Genomic DNA, 22701 nt, shown 5'->3' with positions numbered 1-22701 from the left:
ATTCCTGTGAAAAACAGGGACAGTATATGTAAGTTCTCAAGCAGAGGAGCGAGCAAAGGCGGGCAGTGAGCGATACCAGGGTAGCAGGAGGCAGCAGAACATCATGGTGTAGACCAGGAGCCAGCAAACTTTCTCTGTAAAGGGCCAAATAAACATGTTAGGCTTTGTGGCTCATACTTTCTCCACCTCAACTATGCCTTTGTAGCAGGAAAGCAGCCGTATATATAGTGTGTTAATAAATGGGTGTGGCTGCATCCCAATAAAACTTTATTTGCTAAAACAAGCAGCCAGATTTGGCCTTCAGGCTATAGTTTGAACCAAACTGCCAGGTTTTAACAAGGCTCTGCCACTTTAGAGTAGTGTAACCTTGGACAAGTTCTTAAATTCAGTTGCTGTATCTGTTAAATGGATGTGATAATTACCTATCTCTTGAGATTGTTGTAACAAGTAAAGGAGAGAATGTATGTGCTGTACATCTCACAGTGAATGCTTGATGCATAGTAAGCTTTTAATGTATGTTACCTGGTATCATAATGATGATCCCAACAGCCTAGAATAGGGAGCCAAAATTTCCAGTAAGAAAGATGAAAAAATCTTTTAATTTATTTTTTATTGTAACATAGTTGATTGTCCATATCTGTGGGGTACAGAGTTGAATATCAATACCTGTGTGCAATATGCAATACTCAAATCAGGATAGTCAGTATATTAAACATCATACAGTGCAATCATTTTTCGTGTCTCTTTACCAGTTCCTCCTTTACCTCCCATCCCCACCTCTCCCCCTTTCCCACCTCTGGCAACCTCAGTTCTGTTCTCTCCTTTTGAAAGTTCAGTGTATTTTTGTGATTGTAGTATCTTTCAGAAAGATGAAATTTAATAGGGACTAATATAAAATCCTGCACTTAGACCCCCAAGAGGAAACCACACTCATAGTTTATTGCTCTTTACAGAAGAAAACCTAAGTGATTTAATTCTTTCATATCACAGTGCTATGGGACATGGCTGCCACTCAAAATAAGCATGGTCATGTACTGAATAAATACACCTGAGGTTGTCTCCAGGACAATGGAGGTAGTTTGCACAGGTCTGGCTGGCTAAGTTTAATATGCTGTTCTTTGTCCTGGCCATCTATTTTAAGAAGAAAGTTGGCATGTGGGAAATCATCATGAAAAAAGGTAACCAGTATAAAAAATGATTCATTATATATAATGAATGATCTGAAAGATTATGTGAATTAGAGTTTTTTGATCTGGATTGAGTATTCTCAGATAACTTTAAGGATTTTTATGAATAAAACAGTTTTAAAGCATAGCTACCCAAATTATTTGATCCTCCTCTGAAATACAGTGGAGTTCATGACCCTGCTTCTTAATCTGGACTCTGGGACTATTGGCAAATAGAATATGGCACAACTGATTCTGTGCCAGTTTCTGAGCCTCAGCCTTGAGAAGCTGGCAGCTGCCACATTCTGTCTTTCAGGCCACTTGCTCTTAGAACTTAGCTGAGGTCCCAGCCAATGGCCACCATCAATCAACAGATATGTCAGATTACTACAGGTCCAGCTACCTATGGCTGTGATTGCATGAGAGACTCCAGATAAGAACTGCACCATTCAACCCCTAGAACCATGAGAAGTAATGAAAAGGTCCTGGTTCTTTTAAGTCACCTAGTTTTGTGTTACATAGCAATAGATAACTGGGGCAGTGTGGCTTTTTCTGTACACATTATTTACAAAGAGTAAAACTAGTCTATAGGATGCCATAGGTAGTCTAAGATAAGTACAGGCAAGTAGATTTAGAATCAGTTTTAAGAAGGGCTTTGTGGAATGTTGGCGAGGATATGGTGAAAGGAAAATGCTTGCAGACCGTTGACGGGAATCTAAATTAGTACAGCCATTATGGAAAATAACAGGCATATTCCTCAAAAAATAAAAAATAGAACTGCCAGATGATCCAGCAATCCCACTCCTGGGTATATATCCAAAGGATGTCAAAGAGATATCTGCACTCCCATGTTTTTTGCAGCATTATTGATGATAGTCAAGATATGCAATCAATCTAACCATCCACTGATGGATGAAGGGATAAAGCAAATGTTGTATATAGACACAGTGGAATACTACTCAGCCTTAAAAAAGAAGGAAAGAAGGAAGGAAATTCTGTCATTTGTTACAACATGGGTGAACCTGGAAGACATTATATTAAGTGAGCTTAGCCAGGCACAGAAAGACAAAAGCCACTTGGATTCTTTATATGTAGAAGCTAAAAAAGTCAAATTCATAGAAACAAAGAGTAGAATAGTAGTTACTGAAGGCTATGGAATAGTACCAGTTATTATAGAATAGTAGTGGGGAGACGGGTGTAGGGAATGAGGAGATGTTGGTCAAAGCATACAAAATTTTAGTTAGACAAAAAGAGTAAGTTTTCAAGAGATCTATTATATACCATTATAATAGTTATAGTGATTATAGTTAATAGTAATACTGTATATCGTATACTTGAAAATTGCTAAGAGAGTAGATTTCAAGTGTTATCACCACAGAAAAAAAGTATGTGGGTAATGCATATGTTAAATAGCTTGACTTAACCATTCTTTAATTTATACATATATCAAAACATCATGTTGTATACCACAAATAAATAAAATTTTTATTTGTCAATTAATTTTTTTTTAAAGAATAGCTTTGTGTAAGTTGAACCTGTCAAACAACAAATGAGCTGCTTCATGAGGCACTAAGTTCTTCTTGAGTCTGAATATTACAGAGGATTTAGGACATGGGGGAAGGATGAATTTGGTAAGAACCCATGTTGGTTGGTTGGATGGTTGCTTGTTTGCTTGGTTTTTCTCACAATTTGCATCAAAAAGAGCTTTTTACCAAAAGGGCACTGGATAAATATTTCATTCATTTATTCAAAAATATTTATTGAATGCTTACTACATTCTAGGCACTGTTGTAGATGCTAGATATATATCTGTGAACAAAACAGATGAAAATCCATGCTTTATAGAGCTCTAGTAGAACAGATATATAATAAACAAATACATAAGTGAAATATGTAATATACCAGATAGTGATAAAGTGTCAAGGACAAATCTAAAACAGAGGATGGGGATACGTTATATTTTTAGAAGGGTTTCTGACTTTAAATATGATGGCCTGGCAACAGCAATTTATGATCAGTGAGTGGTTGAGGCAAATGCCAGATGTGAGCTCTTCAGTTTAGAAATATATTCTTAGACACTCTTGTAATCACTGGGAACATGGCAGCAGACAAGATCCAAGGTCTCTGCTCTTAGGCAGTTTGTATACTTATATTCTGCTGGAGGGAGAGAGATAACAAAAAATAATACATCAAGTCATTTCAGTGAGTGAGAAATGTGGCCTTCCACCATCTGCCATAACTCTAAAATTCTCAGTGTCCATCCAGTTTTGGTCCTGTAAAGCTCTCACATCTTCTCAGAACAGACTTAAAAACATGTTCCTCTTTGTAATTGTGTCATCATAATCCACTGGGCCCATGTTGGTTGTCTTCTGGCTCTGCCTTGCATTCACAGACCACTAGGGAGCCATAGAAAAATGAAATAGGCTTCACTCCCCTTTCAGTGGTACTCAACTCTCTGTGGCTCCTTTTGTTAGGTTCTAGCTGTTAGCACCTATAGAAATTAATCTCTCAGGCTTTTGATTAATTGCCAGAACCACTGATTTTTGATCAGCAACGAGAGCAGAAAATCTCAGAATGGCTCAGTATTCTCTTGTCAGGTTGTAGCAGAACAAGAATACACATGGATCACTTGTAAACAAAGGCTCATTTTCCACAGTGTTAATGAGAAATGATGTAGGAGAGAAGTGATGGGGATTTATCTCAGTTCGATCTCCAGTGCTACTACTCCTTGTTCTAATTCCAAAGGGTGAGTGAAGGCCTAGGGCAGCATGAAGTAAGAAGTCTGAGAATCTGATGGAATTGTTGAGGATTAGTATTCCAGGTACAAACATGGCAGGGTAGATGAGTGTGTCCAGAGAAATAATGATGGGAATTAGACTTTCAGGTTAGCATGGTTCAGTTCAGCAAACATTTATTGAGTACACCAGATTCCAGGAAAGAAATGAAGAAGACAAGGAGCCAAACACATGAATAAATCATTTCAGTAGATTGTGGATAAATGTCTACAAAGGCATGCAGAGTTTGAGAAGAGACTAAAAATAATTATATGTTATCTTGGGATTGGTAGTATTCTCAATGATGTAAAGTGGGTATAACCCCACTTAACCCCAGAGTGCATGGTTAAGACTGTATCTGCCTCTACCTGATCCCATTCACAGAATCATAGAGCTAGAAGCACTTGGAGTATTGTATGTTCGGTTCTTGCAGAGACCCATCAGTGTCTGAATGTTCTTTTCCTTTAGTATCATAGGGAAGGGTTTTAGGTAAGTTAATTCTCAATTACATTCAACAACATTTATTTGGCACTTAGAGCTTTACCAGGTGTATTAATCCGTTTTGTGTTGCTATAACATAATACCTGAGACTGGGTAATTTATAAAGAACAGAGGTTTATTTGGCTTATGATTCTGGGACAGCTGCATCTGGTGCAGGCCTTAGGCTGCTTGTACTCAGGGGAAAGCAGCAGGCAGCCGGTGGGTACAAGCAGATCACATGGTGAGAGGAAGCAAGAGAGAGTGAGAGAGGGGAGGTGCCAGGGTCTTTTAAACAACCAGCTCTCGCAGGAACTAATAGAGTGAGAACTCACTCAAACCCGCCTCCCCCAGGGAAAGCATTAATCCATTCATGAGGGATCTGCCCCCAAGACTCAAACAGCTCCCAACACTACCACATTGGGGATCAGATTTCCACATGAGTTTTGGCAGGGACAACACATCCAAATTCTATCACCAGGTGTCAGAACATAACAATGAATAAGAGACAGTTCCTGCCCTCAAGTTGCTCACAGTCTGGAAAGAGTGAATGGAGAACAACAAGCAAACAAATAAAATACAGGATGATAATTAGCATCCTAGAACTATACATACAGTGGAGTGGAAACATAGTGAGGGCACCTACATCAGTCTTCAGGAGGCGGGGAATGGTTTCATGGAAGGAGTTTTGAGTTGAAGCTTCTAGAATGAGTCATGTGTATTCCCAGGAGAAGGAAATCCATGGAGACAGTCTGTGTGCAGGGGAAGGGAGGTGTAAGAGCACGGTGCACCTGGGGCCTCCCACGCTCACTGCGTAACTGAGCATACAGGTGGGAAAGTGGCACACCTGAGAGCTTCTTCACTGGCCTGTGTGGCTACCACATTTCCCACCTATAGGTGGACACCTTGAGGGCCTGGGTTTGTAGATCCAGCTCTACTCCAAAAGAAAGCATTTTTACAGCAGCAGGATTCTCCAGTGAGCAGTGAACTGCCACCAAAAGGGTCTCTCCCTTCCTTGGTAGCCACCTGGACCTGGTGCAGCTCCAGAGCTCATCTCAGAGCCCATTGCAGGACATTACTATCAACGAGGTGATTTCATGCAAGTTGAAGATAGTGAGAGTTGTCTGAATTTGGAAAGAGGCTGTTCAAGCAGAAAAGAGAAGCAGAGTAGTTGAGCAGCCAAGAAATCAATGTGTTTGGGTCTACAGAGGTCACTTGGGAGTGTAACATTTGAGTTCGTCGGCTGCAGCAAAACGTGCCTCTTCAGTACTCAGCATATCAACAGTCAAAATCCGGCCTTGGCACATATTGGCCCTGATGTGGTTCTTTTGTGAGACACAACAAACTGATTAGGAAATAACCTTGGAAGGAAAGTTGATTGACTTTTCAAAGAAAGCAAGAAGTCCTATGGAAATTTATCTGGAGTCTACTAAAGCTATCCTCCTAGGCAGCTTATAAGGGAAACTAAAGCTGATTGCAGTTCTATTTTGCAAAAAGCGTTTAATTTGTTTTCCCACATTTTGCCTTTTTTTCAGTTATTCCTGTCAGGTTGCTTTGTTAGGTGAAAAAAATGACTGACCAGGTGCACTGATTCACTGTTGTTTTTCTCTTATTGATGCTGAGTGCATCTTTATGTTTCTTCCAGCCTCCAAATACATATTTTGAAATAATAAGCTGTCTAATTTAAGGTAATGATTTAAAGATTAAATGTTAGTTCTTCCAGGTTTTGTGGTTAAACAGAACATTAAGAATTGCCAAAAATTCGATACCTAGCTTTAGCACTTATTAACAATGGGACCTCTGAGCCTCTGTTTCCTCATCTGTAAAATGGAATAAATAAGCCTGCTCTACTTAATTAAGAGGATGTTCTGGAAAATGAATGAGATAATTCATGAAAGAGTGCTTTTTAAACTGACACACCATTCGCATGTTAGGTACTAATATCATAGTGATTATCATCACTGTCGCCAACAAGAGAATTACTCACACTAAGACTCAAAGACTTTTTCTGTCTGCCATGAAAAATTCTTTATATACGTGCTCTTTGTTACTCTTCTCTCAATTTTCACAGACACACATATGAACAGCATCATAGAGACATAGGAAGGGGTGTCCATCCCCCTCCCATTTCCCAGAGAGGAAAAAAAATTATTTCATAATGGGAAAAAACATTTTTTTTTTGTCCTTTTCGAGACCGGCCGCACGTGGTGAGCGCACCGGTCATCCCTACATAGGATCCGAACCCGCGGCGGGAGTGCTGCTGCGCTCCCAGCGCCACACTCTCCCCAGTGCGCCACGGGCTTGGCCTGGTAAAAACATTTTAACTGTGAAATGTATTTAAAACCGGCCAGGGACAAGGTAAATTTCACAAATATTAGTGTCTTAGTCTGCTCAGTTGCTAACAAGATACCATAGGCTGGGTGGCTTAAACAACAAATTTATTTCTCACAGTCTCCTGCGGTGTCTTATTCAGTTCAGGTTGCTGTAACAAAATGCCTTAGACTGGATAATTTATAACCAGGAGAAATTGATTACTTACAGTCCTAGAGGCAGGGAAGTCCAAGATCAAGATGCCGGCAGATTCATGTGGTGAGGGTCTGTTCCTCACAGGCAGTGCCTTCTGGCTTTGTCTTCATGTGGTAGAAGGAGAAAACAAGGCTTCTCTTTCTCTTTTCAGGGCCACCGATCCCACTCATGAGAACTCTGCTCTTATGACCTACTCACCACCTAAAAGCCCCACCTCTTAATATTACAATAGGCCCCCTTATCCTTGGGGGATACATTCCAAGACCAAGCCCCCATGGATGCCTGAAACCGCGGATGGTACTGAACCTGATTGCTGTCAATCGGAACATGTTTCTGTTCATGACTTCCAACCACAAATTTAGTGCCTTTTCTGTCTTAAATAAACACTTACACGCTGTGGCTATAACTTTTGCAGTCTGAGGTGTGACAGCAAAACTGGCCTGAATTTCTCTTTACTTCTTCACAATTTCACAGATAAAATATCCATTCTTACTATAGTTCTTCAAAGCTTCAGCATACGATTTTTTTCCCTCATTAAGCTAAGAGCTTTCACCTTTTCACTTACTGGAAGTATTTTAGGGCTTATCTTTGGCATATCCAAATTGCCAGCATCACTACTCTTGCACTTTGGGGCCATTATTAAGTAAAATATGAGTTACTTCAACACAAGCACTGCAATAACACAACAGTCAATCTGATAACCGAGATGGCTAATTAGTGACTAATGGGCAGGGAGCATCTACAGTGTGAAAACACTGACAAAAGGGATAGTTCATGTCCCAGGCAGGACAGAGTGGGATGACAAGAGATTTCATCACGCCACTCAGAATGACACACAATCTAAAACTTATAAATTGTTTATTTCTGGAATTTTTCACTTAATATTTTGGGATCATGATTGATCTCAGGTGACTGGAACCATAGAAAACCCACTGATAAGGGGGACTACTGTATTGCATTAAAGATCAGATTTTAACATATGAATTTGGGGGGAGAGGGTCACAAATATTCAGACCATAGCATGGGACTGGGAAGTTCAAGACTAAATTCTGGCAGGGTTCAGTTTCGGGTGAAGGCTCACATGGCAAAGACGGAGATCTCTGATGTGTCTTCCTCTTGTATAAGAACACTCGTTTTGTCAGATCAGAGCTCCACCCTTAGGACTTACATAACCTTAATCACCTCCTTCAAGGCCCTATCTCCAATATAGACATATGGCAAGGGAGTGAGAACTTGAACATCTGGATTGGGGGGGGACACAATTCAATCCATAGCAAGACGGAAAAGAAAGAGAAGAAAATGGACAGGTTGAAACCTAATCTCCAAGGTATTAGAAGGTGGGAACTTTGGGAGGTGATTACATAAAGAGGGCAGAGCCCTCATGATGGAATTAGTGCCCTTATAAAAAAGGTCCAGAGAGCTAGCTAGCCCCTTCTACCATTCAAGGACACAGCTAGAAGGCACGTCTATGAGGAACAGGCCTTCATATCACCAGTGCCTTCATCTTGCACTTCCAGCTTTCAGAACTCTGAGCAATGAATTTCTGTTGTTTAGAAGTGACCCAATCTACGGTGTGGAAATTTTTTTTTCGGTTGCACATTTTAATGTTATTTTATTTATCTTTATGGAAAATTAGTTGATTGTACATATCTGTGGGGTGCTGCATTGAATATCCCTGTGAGAAATATGTGATGCTTAAATCAGGATAATTATATTCAACATTACACAATGTAATCATTTTTTGTTGCCCTTTACCAATTTCTCGGTAAGCACCTCTCCGCCTCCCCCTTTTCCACTTCTGGTAACCTCAGTTCTGTTTTCTTCTTTTGAAAGTTCAATGTAATATTTGATTGTTCGTTCTTTCTTTCTTTATTTTATTTTTTAATTAATTTATTATTTTGAGGGGGTGGCTGGCCAGTAAGGGGAACTCAACCCATGATGTTGGGGTTAAAAGGCTGTGCTCTAACCAACTGAGCTAACTGGGCAGCCCCTATTTATTTATTTTTTAAGTTCCCACTTATGAGTGAGGACATGCAGTATTTCTCTTTCTGTGCCTGGATTATTTTACTGCAAATGCTTAGTTGCTGCCAATGCCAGAATTTCATTCTTTTTTTATGGCATAGTATTATTCCATTTAGTATATATACCATATTTTCCATATCTGGTCGTCCGTCGATGGACATTTAAGTTGGTTCTGAGTCTTGGCTATTGTAAGTAGAGCTGCAATAAACATGGAAGCGTAGGTAACCATTGGACATGATGATTCCCATTCCTTTGGGTATACTTCCAGCAGTGGGATTGCTAGATTGTATGGTAGTTCTATCTGTAGTTGTTCAAGGAACCTCCATACTGTTTTCCATAATAGCTGCACTAATTTATACTCCCACCAACAGTGTAGGATGGTTTCCTTTTCTCCCCATCCTTGTCAGCATTTGTTATTCTCTGTCCTTTTGATAATGACCAGTCTAACTGGGGTGACATGATATCTCATTGTGGTTTCGATTTGCATTTCCCTGGTGTTGAGTGATGTTGAGCATTTTTTCACGTGTCTGTTGGCCATTTGTTTATCTTCCTTTGAGAAATGCCTATTCAGCTCCTTTGCCCCCTTTTTAATTGGGTTACTTGATTTTTTTATTGTTAAGCTGTTTGAGATATTAATCCCTTGTTGGATGCATGGTTTGCAAATATTTTCTCCCATTCTGTGGGTTGTCTTTTTGCTCTGTTAATTGTTTCTTTTGCTGTGCAGAAGCTTTTTAGTTTGATATGATTCCATTTGTTTACTTTTTTCTTTTGTTGCCTGTGCTTTAGGGGTCATATTCATAAAGTCTTTGCCCAGTCCTACATTCTGGAGTGTTTTCCCTATGTTTTCTTTTAGGACTTTTATAGTTTTAGGTCTTATATTTAAGTCTTTAATCCATTTTGAGTTGTTTTAGTATATGGTGAGAGATTCAGGTCTAGTTTCATTCTTCTACTTACAGATGTCCAGTTTTCCCAGCACCATTTATTGAAGAGGCAGTCTTCATAGTATGTACTTAGTGCTTTTGTTGAAGATCAGTTGGCTGTAAGTCTGTGGGTTGATTTCTGGGTTCTCTGTTCCATTGGTACAGGTGTCTTTTTTTATGCCAGTACCATGCTGCTTTGGTTACTATTGCTTTGCAGTAGAATTTGGGGTCGGGTAGTGTAATGCCTCCAGCTTTATTTTATGCTGAGGTTTGCTTTGGCTATTTGGGGTCTTTTGCTATCTCATATGAATGTTAGGTTTGTTTTTTCTATTTATGTGAAGAATGTCATTGGTATTTTGACAGGGATTGCATTGAATCTGTAGATCGCTTTGGGTACTATAGACATGTTTACAATGTTGATTCTTCCAACCCAAGAGCATGGAATGTCTTTCATCTTTTTACGTACTCTTTAATTTCTTTTTATGGTAATTTGATATAGCAGCCTGAACAGACTAAGATATCCCTGCTTGCCTACTACCTTTCTAGCAATGATTTTCACTACTGGTTTTAGGGGCATTTCTTTCCTTTTACAGATGAACTATTAAAGTTATACATCTGATATGAACTACAGGGATAAGAAAAGTCGAGATGCCCTAGTGCACAGAATTGATCTTTGTGGGGTGGGAAGGGGGAGGAGGAGTAAGAATAGCTCTTCTTTCTGATCACAACATGCTTTCTCTTTCACAACTCAGGTGACTGTGACAGATGGCGGTTCCTCTCCGAAACAGTCGACCATTTGGGTGGTGGTTCAGGTTCTGGATGAAAATGACAACAAGCCCCAGTTCCCAGAGAAGGTCTACCAGATCAAGTTGCCAGAACGTGACAGGAAGAAGAGGGGAGAACCCATTTACAGGGCTTTTGCGTTTGATAGAGATGAGGGCCCCAATGCAGAAATCTCCTACAGTATCGTGGATGGGAATGATGATGGAAAATTCTTTATTGACCCTAAAACCGGCATGGTTTCTTCCAGAAAGCAGTTTACAGCAGGGAGTTATGACATCCTCACGGTAAGATCCTCTGAACTCCAGCAATATTGATGGAAGAAGGGGGTTACTTTCTTATTCGTGTATCTTCCTCTGAGCAATAGATCTTTAGAGTAAAAAGTGCAGCCACACAGCTGTGGAAGCTTCTTTCTGGGAGGCAAGTACATGTGAGAACTCTTGTCTGTTTCAGTGATGTTTCTAAATAATGAGACAGTTTCCTTTGGTTGTGTCTTGCCAGTGTTCTCTCCCATTCCCAGCCTGCTCCTCCACATCCTCAGCCATACTTTCTGCAGCCCTAAATCATTCTCAAGGTACTGATCATAGAGGTAAACTGAGGGTAGAGGAATAGCAGAGTGACATATCCCATCCATCACTCCTCATATCACTCAACATTTCCCCAAGATGTCAACTTTTGTAGTTGTTGATGATGTGATGGAACATGAATCTAGATAGGTAAATTCTGAAACACAAATCACAGCTATTCCATAAAAAGTGAAAAAAAATAAAAAGTGACTAAGTTTTTCATTCAGTTAGAAAATTAAAAATAAAAACAAACACGAACAATATCTCATGTATAAATTTAAACTCCCATATCTAAGGCACAGGGCACCCGTCATCCCTACAAATGATGAGCACTGTCCAAGGTCCGTGCAACTCTCAAGGGTTGGCACTGTCAGCTGTCCTCGTTGTCCTCAGCCTTCTCTGCTGTATACAATCAGTTGTTTATTATTTTAAAGGATGACCTGAATCTCTTGATTTATCTTTTCACTCCCATGACCTGCACTTGGGTTCCTTTCCCTGCTCAGTAATGTATCCTGAACAGTGGGCAGAGAAAAGAAGAAGAAAAAAAAATACCAGCCCTGTTTCTACCATAGTAAGCTCTGATGAAATACCTGCTGTTACAGCTGTGTGAGACTTGCAGTTTGGAAATCTTTGAGGACCTGGTGCCCTACCCAGATCCTCTTTACTGGGCTGGTTCATCTGTCCCCCAACTGTTAGGAGCATTGATTGGCTGCTAAGGCCTCACAGCTGTCCCCTTCTGCAGAGAATCATCTTTGGCTGATTCTTGACCCAAGAGATTCCACACTTCTACCCCCCAGCCTAGCAGCCCACAGCCAATGACTGACTGACACTTGTATACAAAAGTCTAACCTCCTTGCCTCCAGGTGGATCAACTTTGTGGTGCAGTTAATGATTCAGAGCTCTTCATGAGTTCCCCATGAGAGGTTAGACCTAGGACCCCATCCTTGTTTAGCTCCTACCCGTGCCCATCCTGATCTCTTTACTTCCTTTCTCCTGAAAGTGCTTCCCCCAAAAAACCATTTGTACTCAAATTCCTGTCTCAGCTCCTAGGAAACCTAACTTAAGACATTTATCTTCAAGGGTTCTCCATCCTACAGTGATTTTTCTGGGGCAAAGCAATCATCCATGAACACATAGCATGATGATGGTGCTATGAGTTGACACTGTTTTAAAAGGCTATAACTATTAGTTATGTGCCCATAAAAGTTAGTTTTAAATGTAATATTTGAGAATCATTTCTTTAATATTTTGGTCATTGTTCTGCTCCTTGGACTTTTTGACCCTCCCGTTTGAATCCAAGACACCACAGCAGTCCACCCTGCACAGCTGGGTGAGGAGACATGCTTTCCTCAGCCCTTACAGCAGCTGACTGATGAGCAGAGAGAAGAGTCATTAGCACCATTCTCCCCACCACGCTGCCTCCAGGAGCCACCAGGACAGTTCTCCTTCACCCCTTCACCGGGGGCATAACTGAAGGGTCTCAAAGGCTGCTGCCTTTTCCACACCTACTCCCATTACCCTTCTGGGAACTTGTACAAGCCAAGTACTTTTCCAGAATCAAGCGGAAGGAAGGAGCTGCAAAACATGTCCACATACACACCCATTTTCACACATATCATTCACGCGTATATAGGGATTCTCAATGCACTTTCTTCCCTTTCTAGTATCGCCACCAGAGGTGAGGTTCAGAGCCATTGTATAAGGAATCAAATTAGCTATTCTTACTCATGTAACCATCACTCATGACTGTAAAACACTACAAATTGTAAATGTAACATTTGTCTTTCAAAGTTTCCATATCAGTAAAGTTGGTTGTGGTTGAGATCAGCCTCTGGTGAAGGTAGTGTGAGGCTCCCATGTGACTAGGTTTCCCCCCAATTCCCAAGCCCATTGTCCCCAGATTTCCACTCTTTACTTCCCCTAATGGACACTGTGATGAGGATGGACTCTTGGCTCAACAATCGATGAGTGGCAGATCCAAACTTCCACAGGGTCAGAGCTCTAAGATATCTTTCTGTGTTCTCTCTGTGCGTGAGCAGATAAAGGCAATAGACAATGGACGTCCACAGAAATCCTCCACGGCCCGCCTCCACATTGAATGGATTAAGAAACCACCCCCTTCACCTATTCCATTGACCTTCGATGAGCCCTTTTATAACTTCACAGTCATGGAAAGCGATAGAGTAACTGAGATTGTGGGGGTGGTGTCTGTGCAGCCAGCTAACACTCCTCTGTGGTTTGACATAGTTGGTAAGTTTGAGTCTTCCAGAGCAGTATCGGGCAATGTAATAATTGACTGTTTTGTGGAGCAACTAGCAAAAAAAACCAAAAATACAAAAAAACAAACAAAAACTAACAATCAGTGCTAAGATTAAAAGATGTATAGTGCTGGAATGCAAAAGAGCCAGTAAAATGAATAATCGACCTGTGCTTTCGTTCTGACTCTGTAGCTAAGCTGAACAGAAAGTGCTCTCTGGCTGGATTTTCCATAGTACGTTATTTACTGCAATCTTAATGTCTTTCTGTGTGTCATTTAAATTCTATTGTCACACTTGGCTAATCTCATTTCTAAATGTATTGATGGTACTAGACTTGCTGTCCTTCATTTCTCTCTTTTTCTTCACCTTTTTTCTGCATTCTGTTCTTTTTTTTTTTTTTTTCTGCTCCCGACTGCCCTGCTTCAAGGTGGCAAGCATGCTCGAGAGATGTTCTATATTCTACAGACAGCTTGTGGGCAGAACTGTTCAACAGAAGGTACCCTTAGTGCAAACACATTTGCTAAAATACAGCTATCCAATCTGCCTTTTATGGTTTTGTTTTCTTTTTTTTTTTTATGAAGCAAATTGAATTACATCTTTCATAACTGCCTGTGACAGGCTGAAGTGCAGCCCACAGATTTCATACATGCCTCTAACAGCTATTGCATTACTCAAAACCAATGACTCCTTTGTTTGAGGTTTGATGGGGTTTGGATTTTGGGGGGTTTGTTTTGATTTTTTTTTCTTTGCTTTTGAGGTATGTGGGCTTCTGGTTGTTTTGTTTTTATCTTTTCATAGGTGGGTTTATGTCACTGGGCCTTTTCCAACTGAAAAATAAATTAACATGTCTCCCAGCCCCTCTGTTTTGCAGCAGTAGTAACATTCATATACCAAAAAGCCCCATCAGGAGAGTCCCCTGGCTGCTGTCCACAAAAGGAAGGGTGGGAAATGGAAGCTAGATATATAGCCAGTCGGCAACCCACGCAAGCTGAATAGAGAAAGCAGATGGAGGCATGCAGGGTAGACCTTTGGAGCCAACCTTTAAATTCCTTGAAAGAAAGCAAGCAAGCACGCCAGGCTGCAAAAGGAAAGGGCAAAACAGCACTATGGCCCTCAACACACAAGCAGGGAGAACTCTGGGGAGGAAGTGAGTGCAGAGGACCAGGAAACAAAATCGGCTGTTGCTGAGAAGAGAGAGCGGAGAGTATGTGCTGGCCTCAGTCTGACTCTGGGCTGAGCAGAAGCTGACTTCCCATGCTTCTCCGTGGGAGGCAGGGAACCCACGAGAGAGCCTGTCTGTGGGAATCATTTTCTTCCACATGTCACTGCCTGGAGAGGATGAGCAGGAACCTGCCTCTCCTCCCAGAAGCGGCTGGGTCTGGGGAAGGCATTTAGAATGTTCCACACCTGTTTTGATGAGGCACAGAAAAAGAATGCCCCGTGGCCCCCAATCAAACCTCGGGAGAGAGTCCTCTGAACTCCCCAGAAGGATTGTTTCCTACAGATTTCATTTTATGGAATGACGGTAGAACGTCTTTGTTTTACCTAATCGGCATTAATCATGCCATCCCTGTTCATGACCATCCTCATTCTAAGCTTTCAATTCCCTCTTTGTCTCCACTTAAAATATTTGAAATGAAATCTTTTCTTAGTCATGGACGATGTCTCTGCTTCTTCATCTCCTCAGCAATTTTCAGCTCATTGATATCATCTGAGGCCACTTCTTCTTTCCTGGTACAACAAAAGGTTGTACATATCCACCACCTGGTTGTCTGTGCAGTCACCTGCAGTGATTCCTTCACTGCCATCCCCAGAGTCACAGAAAATACACTTTGGTTTCAACATGTGTCCGTGGTGCTTGGTCTCCAGGGACATGCGCTATAGTGATTTCTTTTAAACAGCCCAAAGAAGAGTGCCACAGAAACCAAGTAGGCAGTAGGAAGCCTAGTGTGCCATTCTGAGCGGTGACATGAGCTACCCTCTCATCCATCACTGGTTTATTTCCCTCCTCCCTTGACACTCCAGTTTGCAGACACCTCTACAGCTGATAGTGCCGCTTCTCTCCCTCGCATGATCCATGCACGCAACATCCTGGCCCTCAGCACCTCCCACCTGCCACCCACACCCCCAGAGATGCCCTCTCTACTGCTCCACCATAGAAATCCTACAAGCATACCTTCCTCTGATGCTCACATGAACCAGCCACCTGGCCTCAGTTCGCCAGGTCAGGTTTGCATTTCTTCAGCATTCCTGTATGTGTGTGATTATGTGTAAGTAAGCATGCCAGGAGTACTGCATATAACCTTATTTGCAAGTTTTTCATGTCAGCATTATTTGTGCTGTTGGATAGTTTCATTGTGTTTGTCCTCTCACTGTTCGTAACCCTTAAGGTCAAGGCTCACGTCTCCTCATTCCTTCTTCCTGCCAATGCTTCTGTCATTATCTACCCCACGCAAGTGGAATAAACCATGGTGACTGATAGAGATGCTCAGACAGCCATATGTTAACCCTACTGATGCCTTCTGGAGCCTATCCAGAGCCAGTGTGACCTTTCACTGCACCCCAGCCATGGCAACCTCAACACCTGTGACAGAATGGGAACGTCCCTGGTTCAAGAAGAGAGAGGCAGTTTATAGAAGAGAGCCCTCCCTTGAAGGAATCCCTTTAGGCTGCTCCAAATATAATATAGGTCCAGGAACCACTATCAAGAACATGGCATCAGTCTTCACGTTTCTCCATCTTTGTGTTTCTAAACACTGCACTCTTCTTAGAGAATCCCCTCGGTTTCAGTGCACTGAGTAGTTTTCTTAATGAAGACCTGCAGTATTGTCCCTCTGGTCTGGATGCTTCTGTCATAGAGATATCACTATAAATGGTAACAGCTAGCCAAGCTTCTTTTACAAATTGAACTTACTGGGATAGATGCCTAAACAGAACGTGATTTTCCTTGTATTCCCATCACCACATCCAGCTAACAATATCTTGAAATGCCAACTCTTTATTTCACCGTGGAAGATCCTTTCCCCAGGTGCTGGTTGCTTTCAGTATCAATATGGTCCCCTTCCACCAAATCCCCCTTTTGATAATCTTTCTAATCTATCAGAGTCATTTTTTCTTAATCTGCTGACAGCATCTTTCCCCCTCTCTAAATACCGGTTGTTTTCTTTATCATATTCAGGTGTTTCAGTCTGTCTTTCATCTCTTCCTTTTCACCTAAGCCTCTCTTCTTTGGCCAAGCTAACATAGAGGGGAAAGAGAGGGAACAGTGCTTCTCAATGCTTAAGAAACTTAGCAGTGTACTATAGATAAACGCCAAGAATAGGCACAAGACATTTCATATCTGCATGGATCTGAAATGAGGTCTCAGTTTAACTACAGGCCTTGCCTCGGTAAATATTCTTATGACTCTTCCAAGGGGAATAAAGATTTGGTTTCATTATAGACCTAGGGCATCCAGACATCTATACAGACACTGAGTTACAGAGAGCACAACATTCTAGCACTTACACCTTACAAATGCTGGCACTAACGAATTCTCCTTAACTGAGCAGAAATACTGTTTCAGCATGCTTTTTCCCCTGAGAGCATAATCTCCTAATTCCTACAGTTTCAAATCTACTCAATTCTTGTTCAACTGCATTTCTTTTCCTTCCACCATGACATGAATTCACAAAAGCAAAACTGTGTCCCCACGCCTGGACTCTTGCACCAAGGATCTGCCAAACACTTTCTTTTGCCTCCAAAAAGACCCCTGCTTATGATGTTATGAAGCGAGACTCTTCAGCTTCCAGAAACAGAAGCCCTACTTGTAACTGAGTTAAGAAAGCTGTAATTAAAAAGAAACATAATAAAGTTCAGCTGTTCTGTGTTTAAACAGCCCAGTGCACAGCATGTTCCTTCTCTGTGTTAAAAGGGAAAGAAAATGAAGGGAACAAAAATAACCCATGATCCTTTGTGGCTTTGTCACATATCTTCACACTTCTCAGGAGACTATGATTTCAACTCAGCAGCTCCTTGATTTACATACTGTCTAATGTGCATGCAATCTGGTGCACAGTTCAGTCACAAATATCCCGATGGCAAATATTTGACTCGTAAAGGCCACACTTCAAACACTTCCTCTTTTCCCACAGTTTGATTGGGGGGTGCTGCCACCCATTTTGTACCCATTTTTTTCACCTGACTTAGGCTAGAAGAATAGTTTTCCTTATACATAGTAAGCTCCTACATATCTTTATTTACCTCACCCCATGTACAGAGAGGGGAAAGGCTGTTCTTTGAAAATAATTCTCTGATGACAAGCGCTAGCACTGATGTCCACCTCTAGCTAAAGTATCTTTCTGTGTTGCAGATGCAAAAAGGCTGCCTTAGACCTTAGTTCGTCCTAGGTTCCTGCAGAATTTGAGCTCTGGGCTGCTGTCTTATGAGCTTACGCCTATTCTTCTTGAAACATGTTCCCAGTGGAGCCATCGCTTCTTTAGGGTGGGATCCAGTAGTCAAGTGTAACTCTCTGATAGCACTAGCAGTGGCCTCATTCTTTGACCAGAGCTTGGGCATCTCAGGATCTTTTCTAACCAGTGGCCGCATTTCTTTGTTAAAAAACTCTTTCTCAACTCTTCTGAGAGAAACCATGTTCATGTAGAATCTCTAACACAGCCATTCTTCCATCAGAGTGAGTGACTTTTGCTCAAAGTCATTCAACTGACATAAATACTTCATTTCTCCTGTTCTGCCTTCTTTCCCTAATTTGATCCCAGATTGGCCTCTCTTTTTTCCATAGCAACAATCTAGTTGATAGGAGCACATTTGAAGACACTTTAAGAAAATATTGAAAAGCCTTAAAAACGCTTCATATATTAATCATTCTAAGAAAATTAATTTTAAACTAGATTCCAGAAGAGATTTTTTTTCTTCCTACCACTGTTTTCCGATTTCCACCAGTGTCTCCTGCCTCCACGTAAATATCCTTTTCAGCCTCGTACTGTGCTTGCTTCATTCCAAGGCAGAAAATTATTCATGATCACACCGTAACTGGTGTTTAACATTTTTCCTTCAGTTCGGTGTTCATGCTGAACTTGAATGAACAGCTTGTGTAAGACTCCCTTAACTCATTGAGATGCAGCAGCTCAGTGTTTTGGAAGCTTCTCACATAACACTTCCCCCTTGGTGACTACTAGATCTAGGTTGGTATTTTTACAATTACACATGGAGTGGAATGGAATCATCACACACTAGGGGAGGGAACTGGAAGCTTCTTTAAAAGAGAAGCTGTGTGATTTTCACCACTGGATATCTTTATGGAGAGACGGTGGCACTTCATCCCCTTCTTTAAAGCAAAACTTGACTAAATCATGGCCCAGTGCTCTGCTGCCCAGCACATTCGAGCAATAGCTGTGGCTCAAAGTATTTTCAACCATGTCCCATTTTTGAAGGCTTTTAAGACAGTCCTACTCGCTGTTTAACTTCAGAATCCAACAGAAATGCAGTGTGCCCCTTCTGCTCTTTGTTTACTTTATGACACCTGTCTTGACCAACAATGGTCAAAAGGAAATGTCCCTGATGTGAATTACCTGTTATGTGGGCTGTTCACAACCTCGCTTTTACCATCTCTGCCGCACACCCCTGCAGCAACGCTCAGGCTGTGACTTTTCCAATTTCCCAGTTTGTTGAAACTCAGACCAGCTCAGCAGTGTCCTCCCTCCCCCTCACCTTTCGTTTAGCCTAATGCTGCTGCACCAAACACACTTTGGCTTTGCATGTTCTGTTACTGGCTCTGAGGAAGCACACCTTGTTTAAAAGAATGCTGCTGGTGAAAATGGACTCCTTGCATCTGATATCCTCACCCCGGGTGATTTGGACATGGTTTCCTATGAAAATGAAATCACCTTTCAGGCTAAAAGGGAGCCTGAGAAATGAGACCTGGGGGAGAGATATGGAGTCGTTTATGAAATGGGATGCTTAAGTGGTAGGTTATTAAACTGTGTGAGGATTGATGGTGAACTGCTGGTCTAGATTCTGTGTCCCTTGTCAGAAATTCATTTTAAAACTCAGGGAAGATTTTGTTTTACATGAAATCTTGGTTTAACTAGGAACAGAGGTCCTAGAAATGAGTATCAGAGGCTGCTAGCCGTATTAGTAGACTGAGAGATTTGGGTAGGCTCTCTTATCAAGCACTCTTTCTCCTGCTTTTCTAATGGTCTATCTCCCTACCCTATAGAGGTTTCTTGTCTATTTGGAACAGTAAAGGTGAATGAGGGAGATACAAAGACACACGCATGAATACACACAGAGGAAGAGAGAGAAAACTAAAAAATTCCAATTAAAGTAGCCAAAAATGTTATTTGATAAGGAAAACAAGAAAAACCACACTGTCTACATGATATATGTAAAATATTTAAATTTTATGCCACTAAGCACATGAAATGGTTATGTATTTTTGTATAGGGCCCTGAGAAAACAGTGAACCTGAGTTGGTGAGAGAGCATATAGGATTGCCCCATTTAAACAGTCACTGACACTGGAAATCTTTGCATGTTCTCTAAATTTTATTTTCATCAATCTTTTAAGCTGGAGCAAATTAAAGTTTTATAATTTGCATAGTTTCTATTTTGCCTTGACCTCCACGTTTTCACCTTCTAAAATAGACATTGGAGGATGACCCCGTGAGAGAGCATATAGGATTGCCCCATTTAAACAGTCACTGAAACTGGAAATCTTTGCATGTTCTCTAAATTTTATTTTCATCAATCTTTTAAGCTGGAGCAAACTAAAGTTTTATAATTTGCATAATTTCTATTTTGCCTTGACCTCCACGTTTTCACCTTCTAAAATAGACATTGGAGGATGACCCCCTCCCCTCTCAAAAAACATTTTAGTGAAGAAAACATTCTAAAGGTGATTTTAAATGTGATTTAAAGTGGAATTTAATACCCACCAGAAACAGCTTGAGAAAGGTGTATTCTCATCTTTGCTTCTACGGAGGTCTCATGAGGCGATTTTATGAGGTCTTATGAGGTCTTTTCTTTGAAAGTTTCCATGGCAAAGTTTTTTTCAGAACGTACCACTTGATAGCAATTGATTCCTCTTTGCTCATTATGGTAGTTATTCCAGACGGTTGAATCAACCTTTCATTTTATTTCATGTGATTATCAACATGAAACATCCCTTTGAATAAGAGATGGGGACCTAAGGCTTGCTTCCCTTTTCAGCCTAGATTTCTCCCCCTCGCTCCTTATCCTATTCTTCAAAAGACCTTTTTTGGAGTTAACATTTAGTGCTCTGCAGTAAATCAATTAAAGATATTAATTGGAAATGAGTCTCTTTTAAGATGAAATTTTTTGAAAAAGTATATTATCTCCAAGCAATTCTCTGCTACCTCTGTATCTCCATAACTTTAATTAAATGTCAAGGGCAATTATGTTCTCTCTACCAATTAAATAATCTTAAGTGAAAATTACAGCTGCAAGCAATAAGTATATGAAATATATATAACCAGGTGTTTTAAAAAAATAAACCACATTATTTTGTGTCATTATACATCAAATTCTAGTAATTCAGGTAAAATTCTCCTTTCTCTTAACTCATTTGCCCATTTATAATTGTAATATCATAAAAACATATTGTTCATTGATTAGCAAAATGAAATGCAAAGAATGTAGAATTAAGAAAAACCAAGGTTTGTTTCATAAAATGTGAAATTCAATAAATGCATTGCTCTATGTGCTGTAGTTAAATAAAATTACTGTCCAAGAACAAAATTAATTGAAACCATGAAAATTTTGACTAAAATAAATAGAGCTTGTAAACATATACTGATATTTAATTAAAGTCATTCCAGCATTTATATCATTATCTTCTCTCCCCCTAAAAAGGCTTTTATTTTGGGAAGATCATAAACCACACTTACGTTTACAGAAATGAAAACACCAGCAGTAATTTTAACAATGTCAATTCTGTCTTAAACATACTGTTCAGACTGTGAGTTATATACCTGGCCCTGGGGGAAAAATAAAGTTTTCTAAACTTTTATATAAATTGTTTTATAAGTTGATGTTACATAAGCTGATGTTTTCCTCTACCTTTTTCCCAATTTCACTTTGTGAATCTCCCATGAGCTCTCTAATTTTTTGAGAAAAATAATTCACACTGTCAAGATGGCGAAAAAAATTTTTTTTCTATAAATATCCCAACTTGCAGATATAGAATTCTTAATATGAAATTCTTTTTTTTTCTTTTTCTTACTTTCTAGAATTTATAATTTTATTTCTGACATCTAATTGGGAGAAATCTGAATTCTACCAGCCAAATGTTTACCATCAATCCTGGAACAGATTTTAAGCATTGACTCATTTTTATCAATAATTGGACTATTTGTTTACTTAGAATTTAATCTGCTTTGGAAAAATCAAAAGGATTTACAAATTTCTAGCACAGAAGCCATGAAGGGTTGAAGGGTCTTTAGCTCTCTAAATATTTTATGGAGTCAGTTTATGCTTCACTCATTAACATTACTACTGAGGTTTTTCTTTGCAATGCATTCTTTTTTTGTGACATTTGTTATGCATTGTAGAGGCTGTGTTTTGAAATATGAATTAAGTTAGAAATAGAGAGGTCCCATATAAGATGTACAAAATTGAGCCATAGGGATGCCTGTCAAAAAGTATTTCTACGTAAGAGCTCCCATTAAAGATATAAGCTTCAGTACATGGAACAACTTCTCAGGTATGCTAACTTCATATTGTTTCTGTGAAATTGTCAGGGGGCAATTTTGACAGCTCTTTTGATGCAGAGAAGGGTGTTGGGACAATTGTCATCGCAAAACCTTTGGATGCAGAGCAGAGGTCCATCTATAATCTGAGTGTGGAAGTCACCGATGGGACAAATGTTGCTGTCACTCAGGTGAGATGTTAAATTACTGAACAGCAGGAATGCTGAAAGATCTGCTAAGGTCAGGGGTGCAAGCAATGAACAAAATATATGGAAGTAGTAAACTATGTCCATGGGTTTCTAGTGTTTAAAAAAAACATCATATTAGAGAACCTAGAAAAAGTTCTATCAATGTTATTGTATAACTTAGCTGCCTCTTGAGAAATGGGGATTGTTCATGCGTGGAAGAGTGATATGCATTTGTTTCCTGATCATTTACTGTAGGTTTATCTCTCTGACAACAAAGCCAGCTTTCCTTGAATTTACAAAGAGGAGGACATCTATAT

At 40.3% G+C, this 22701-nt stretch overlaps 1 protein-coding gene across 1 annotated transcript in view; it reads left to right on the top strand.

The window, feature by feature from the left end:
• Positions 1 to 10637: 10637 nt before the first annotated feature.
• Positions 10638 to 22701, top strand: part of LOC103609862 (protocadherin Fat 3) — a gene marked incomplete at both ends in the record, with an annotated part of 40888 nt that continues 28824 nt past the window's right edge. The window contains 3 exons of the mRNA XM_008594132.1: positions 10638 to 10952; positions 13271 to 13481; positions 22248 to 22387. Of these exons, the coding sequence (XP_008592354.1) occupies positions 10638 to 10952; positions 13271 to 13481; positions 22248 to 22387 (666 nt within the window). The remainder of the gene's footprint in view (positions 10953 to 13270; positions 13482 to 22247; positions 22388 to 22701) is intronic.

Source organism: Galeopterus variegatus, unplaced genomic scaffold (genome assembly GCF_000696425.1).
Source record: "Galeopterus variegatus unplaced genomic scaffold, G_variegatus-3.0.2 Scaffold10209, whole genome shotgun sequence".
In the NCBI taxonomy this organism is placed as follows: Eukaryota; Metazoa; Chordata; class Mammalia; order Dermoptera; family Cynocephalidae; genus Galeopterus; species Galeopterus variegatus.
This window is presented reverse-complemented; position numbering and strand designations above follow the sequence as displayed.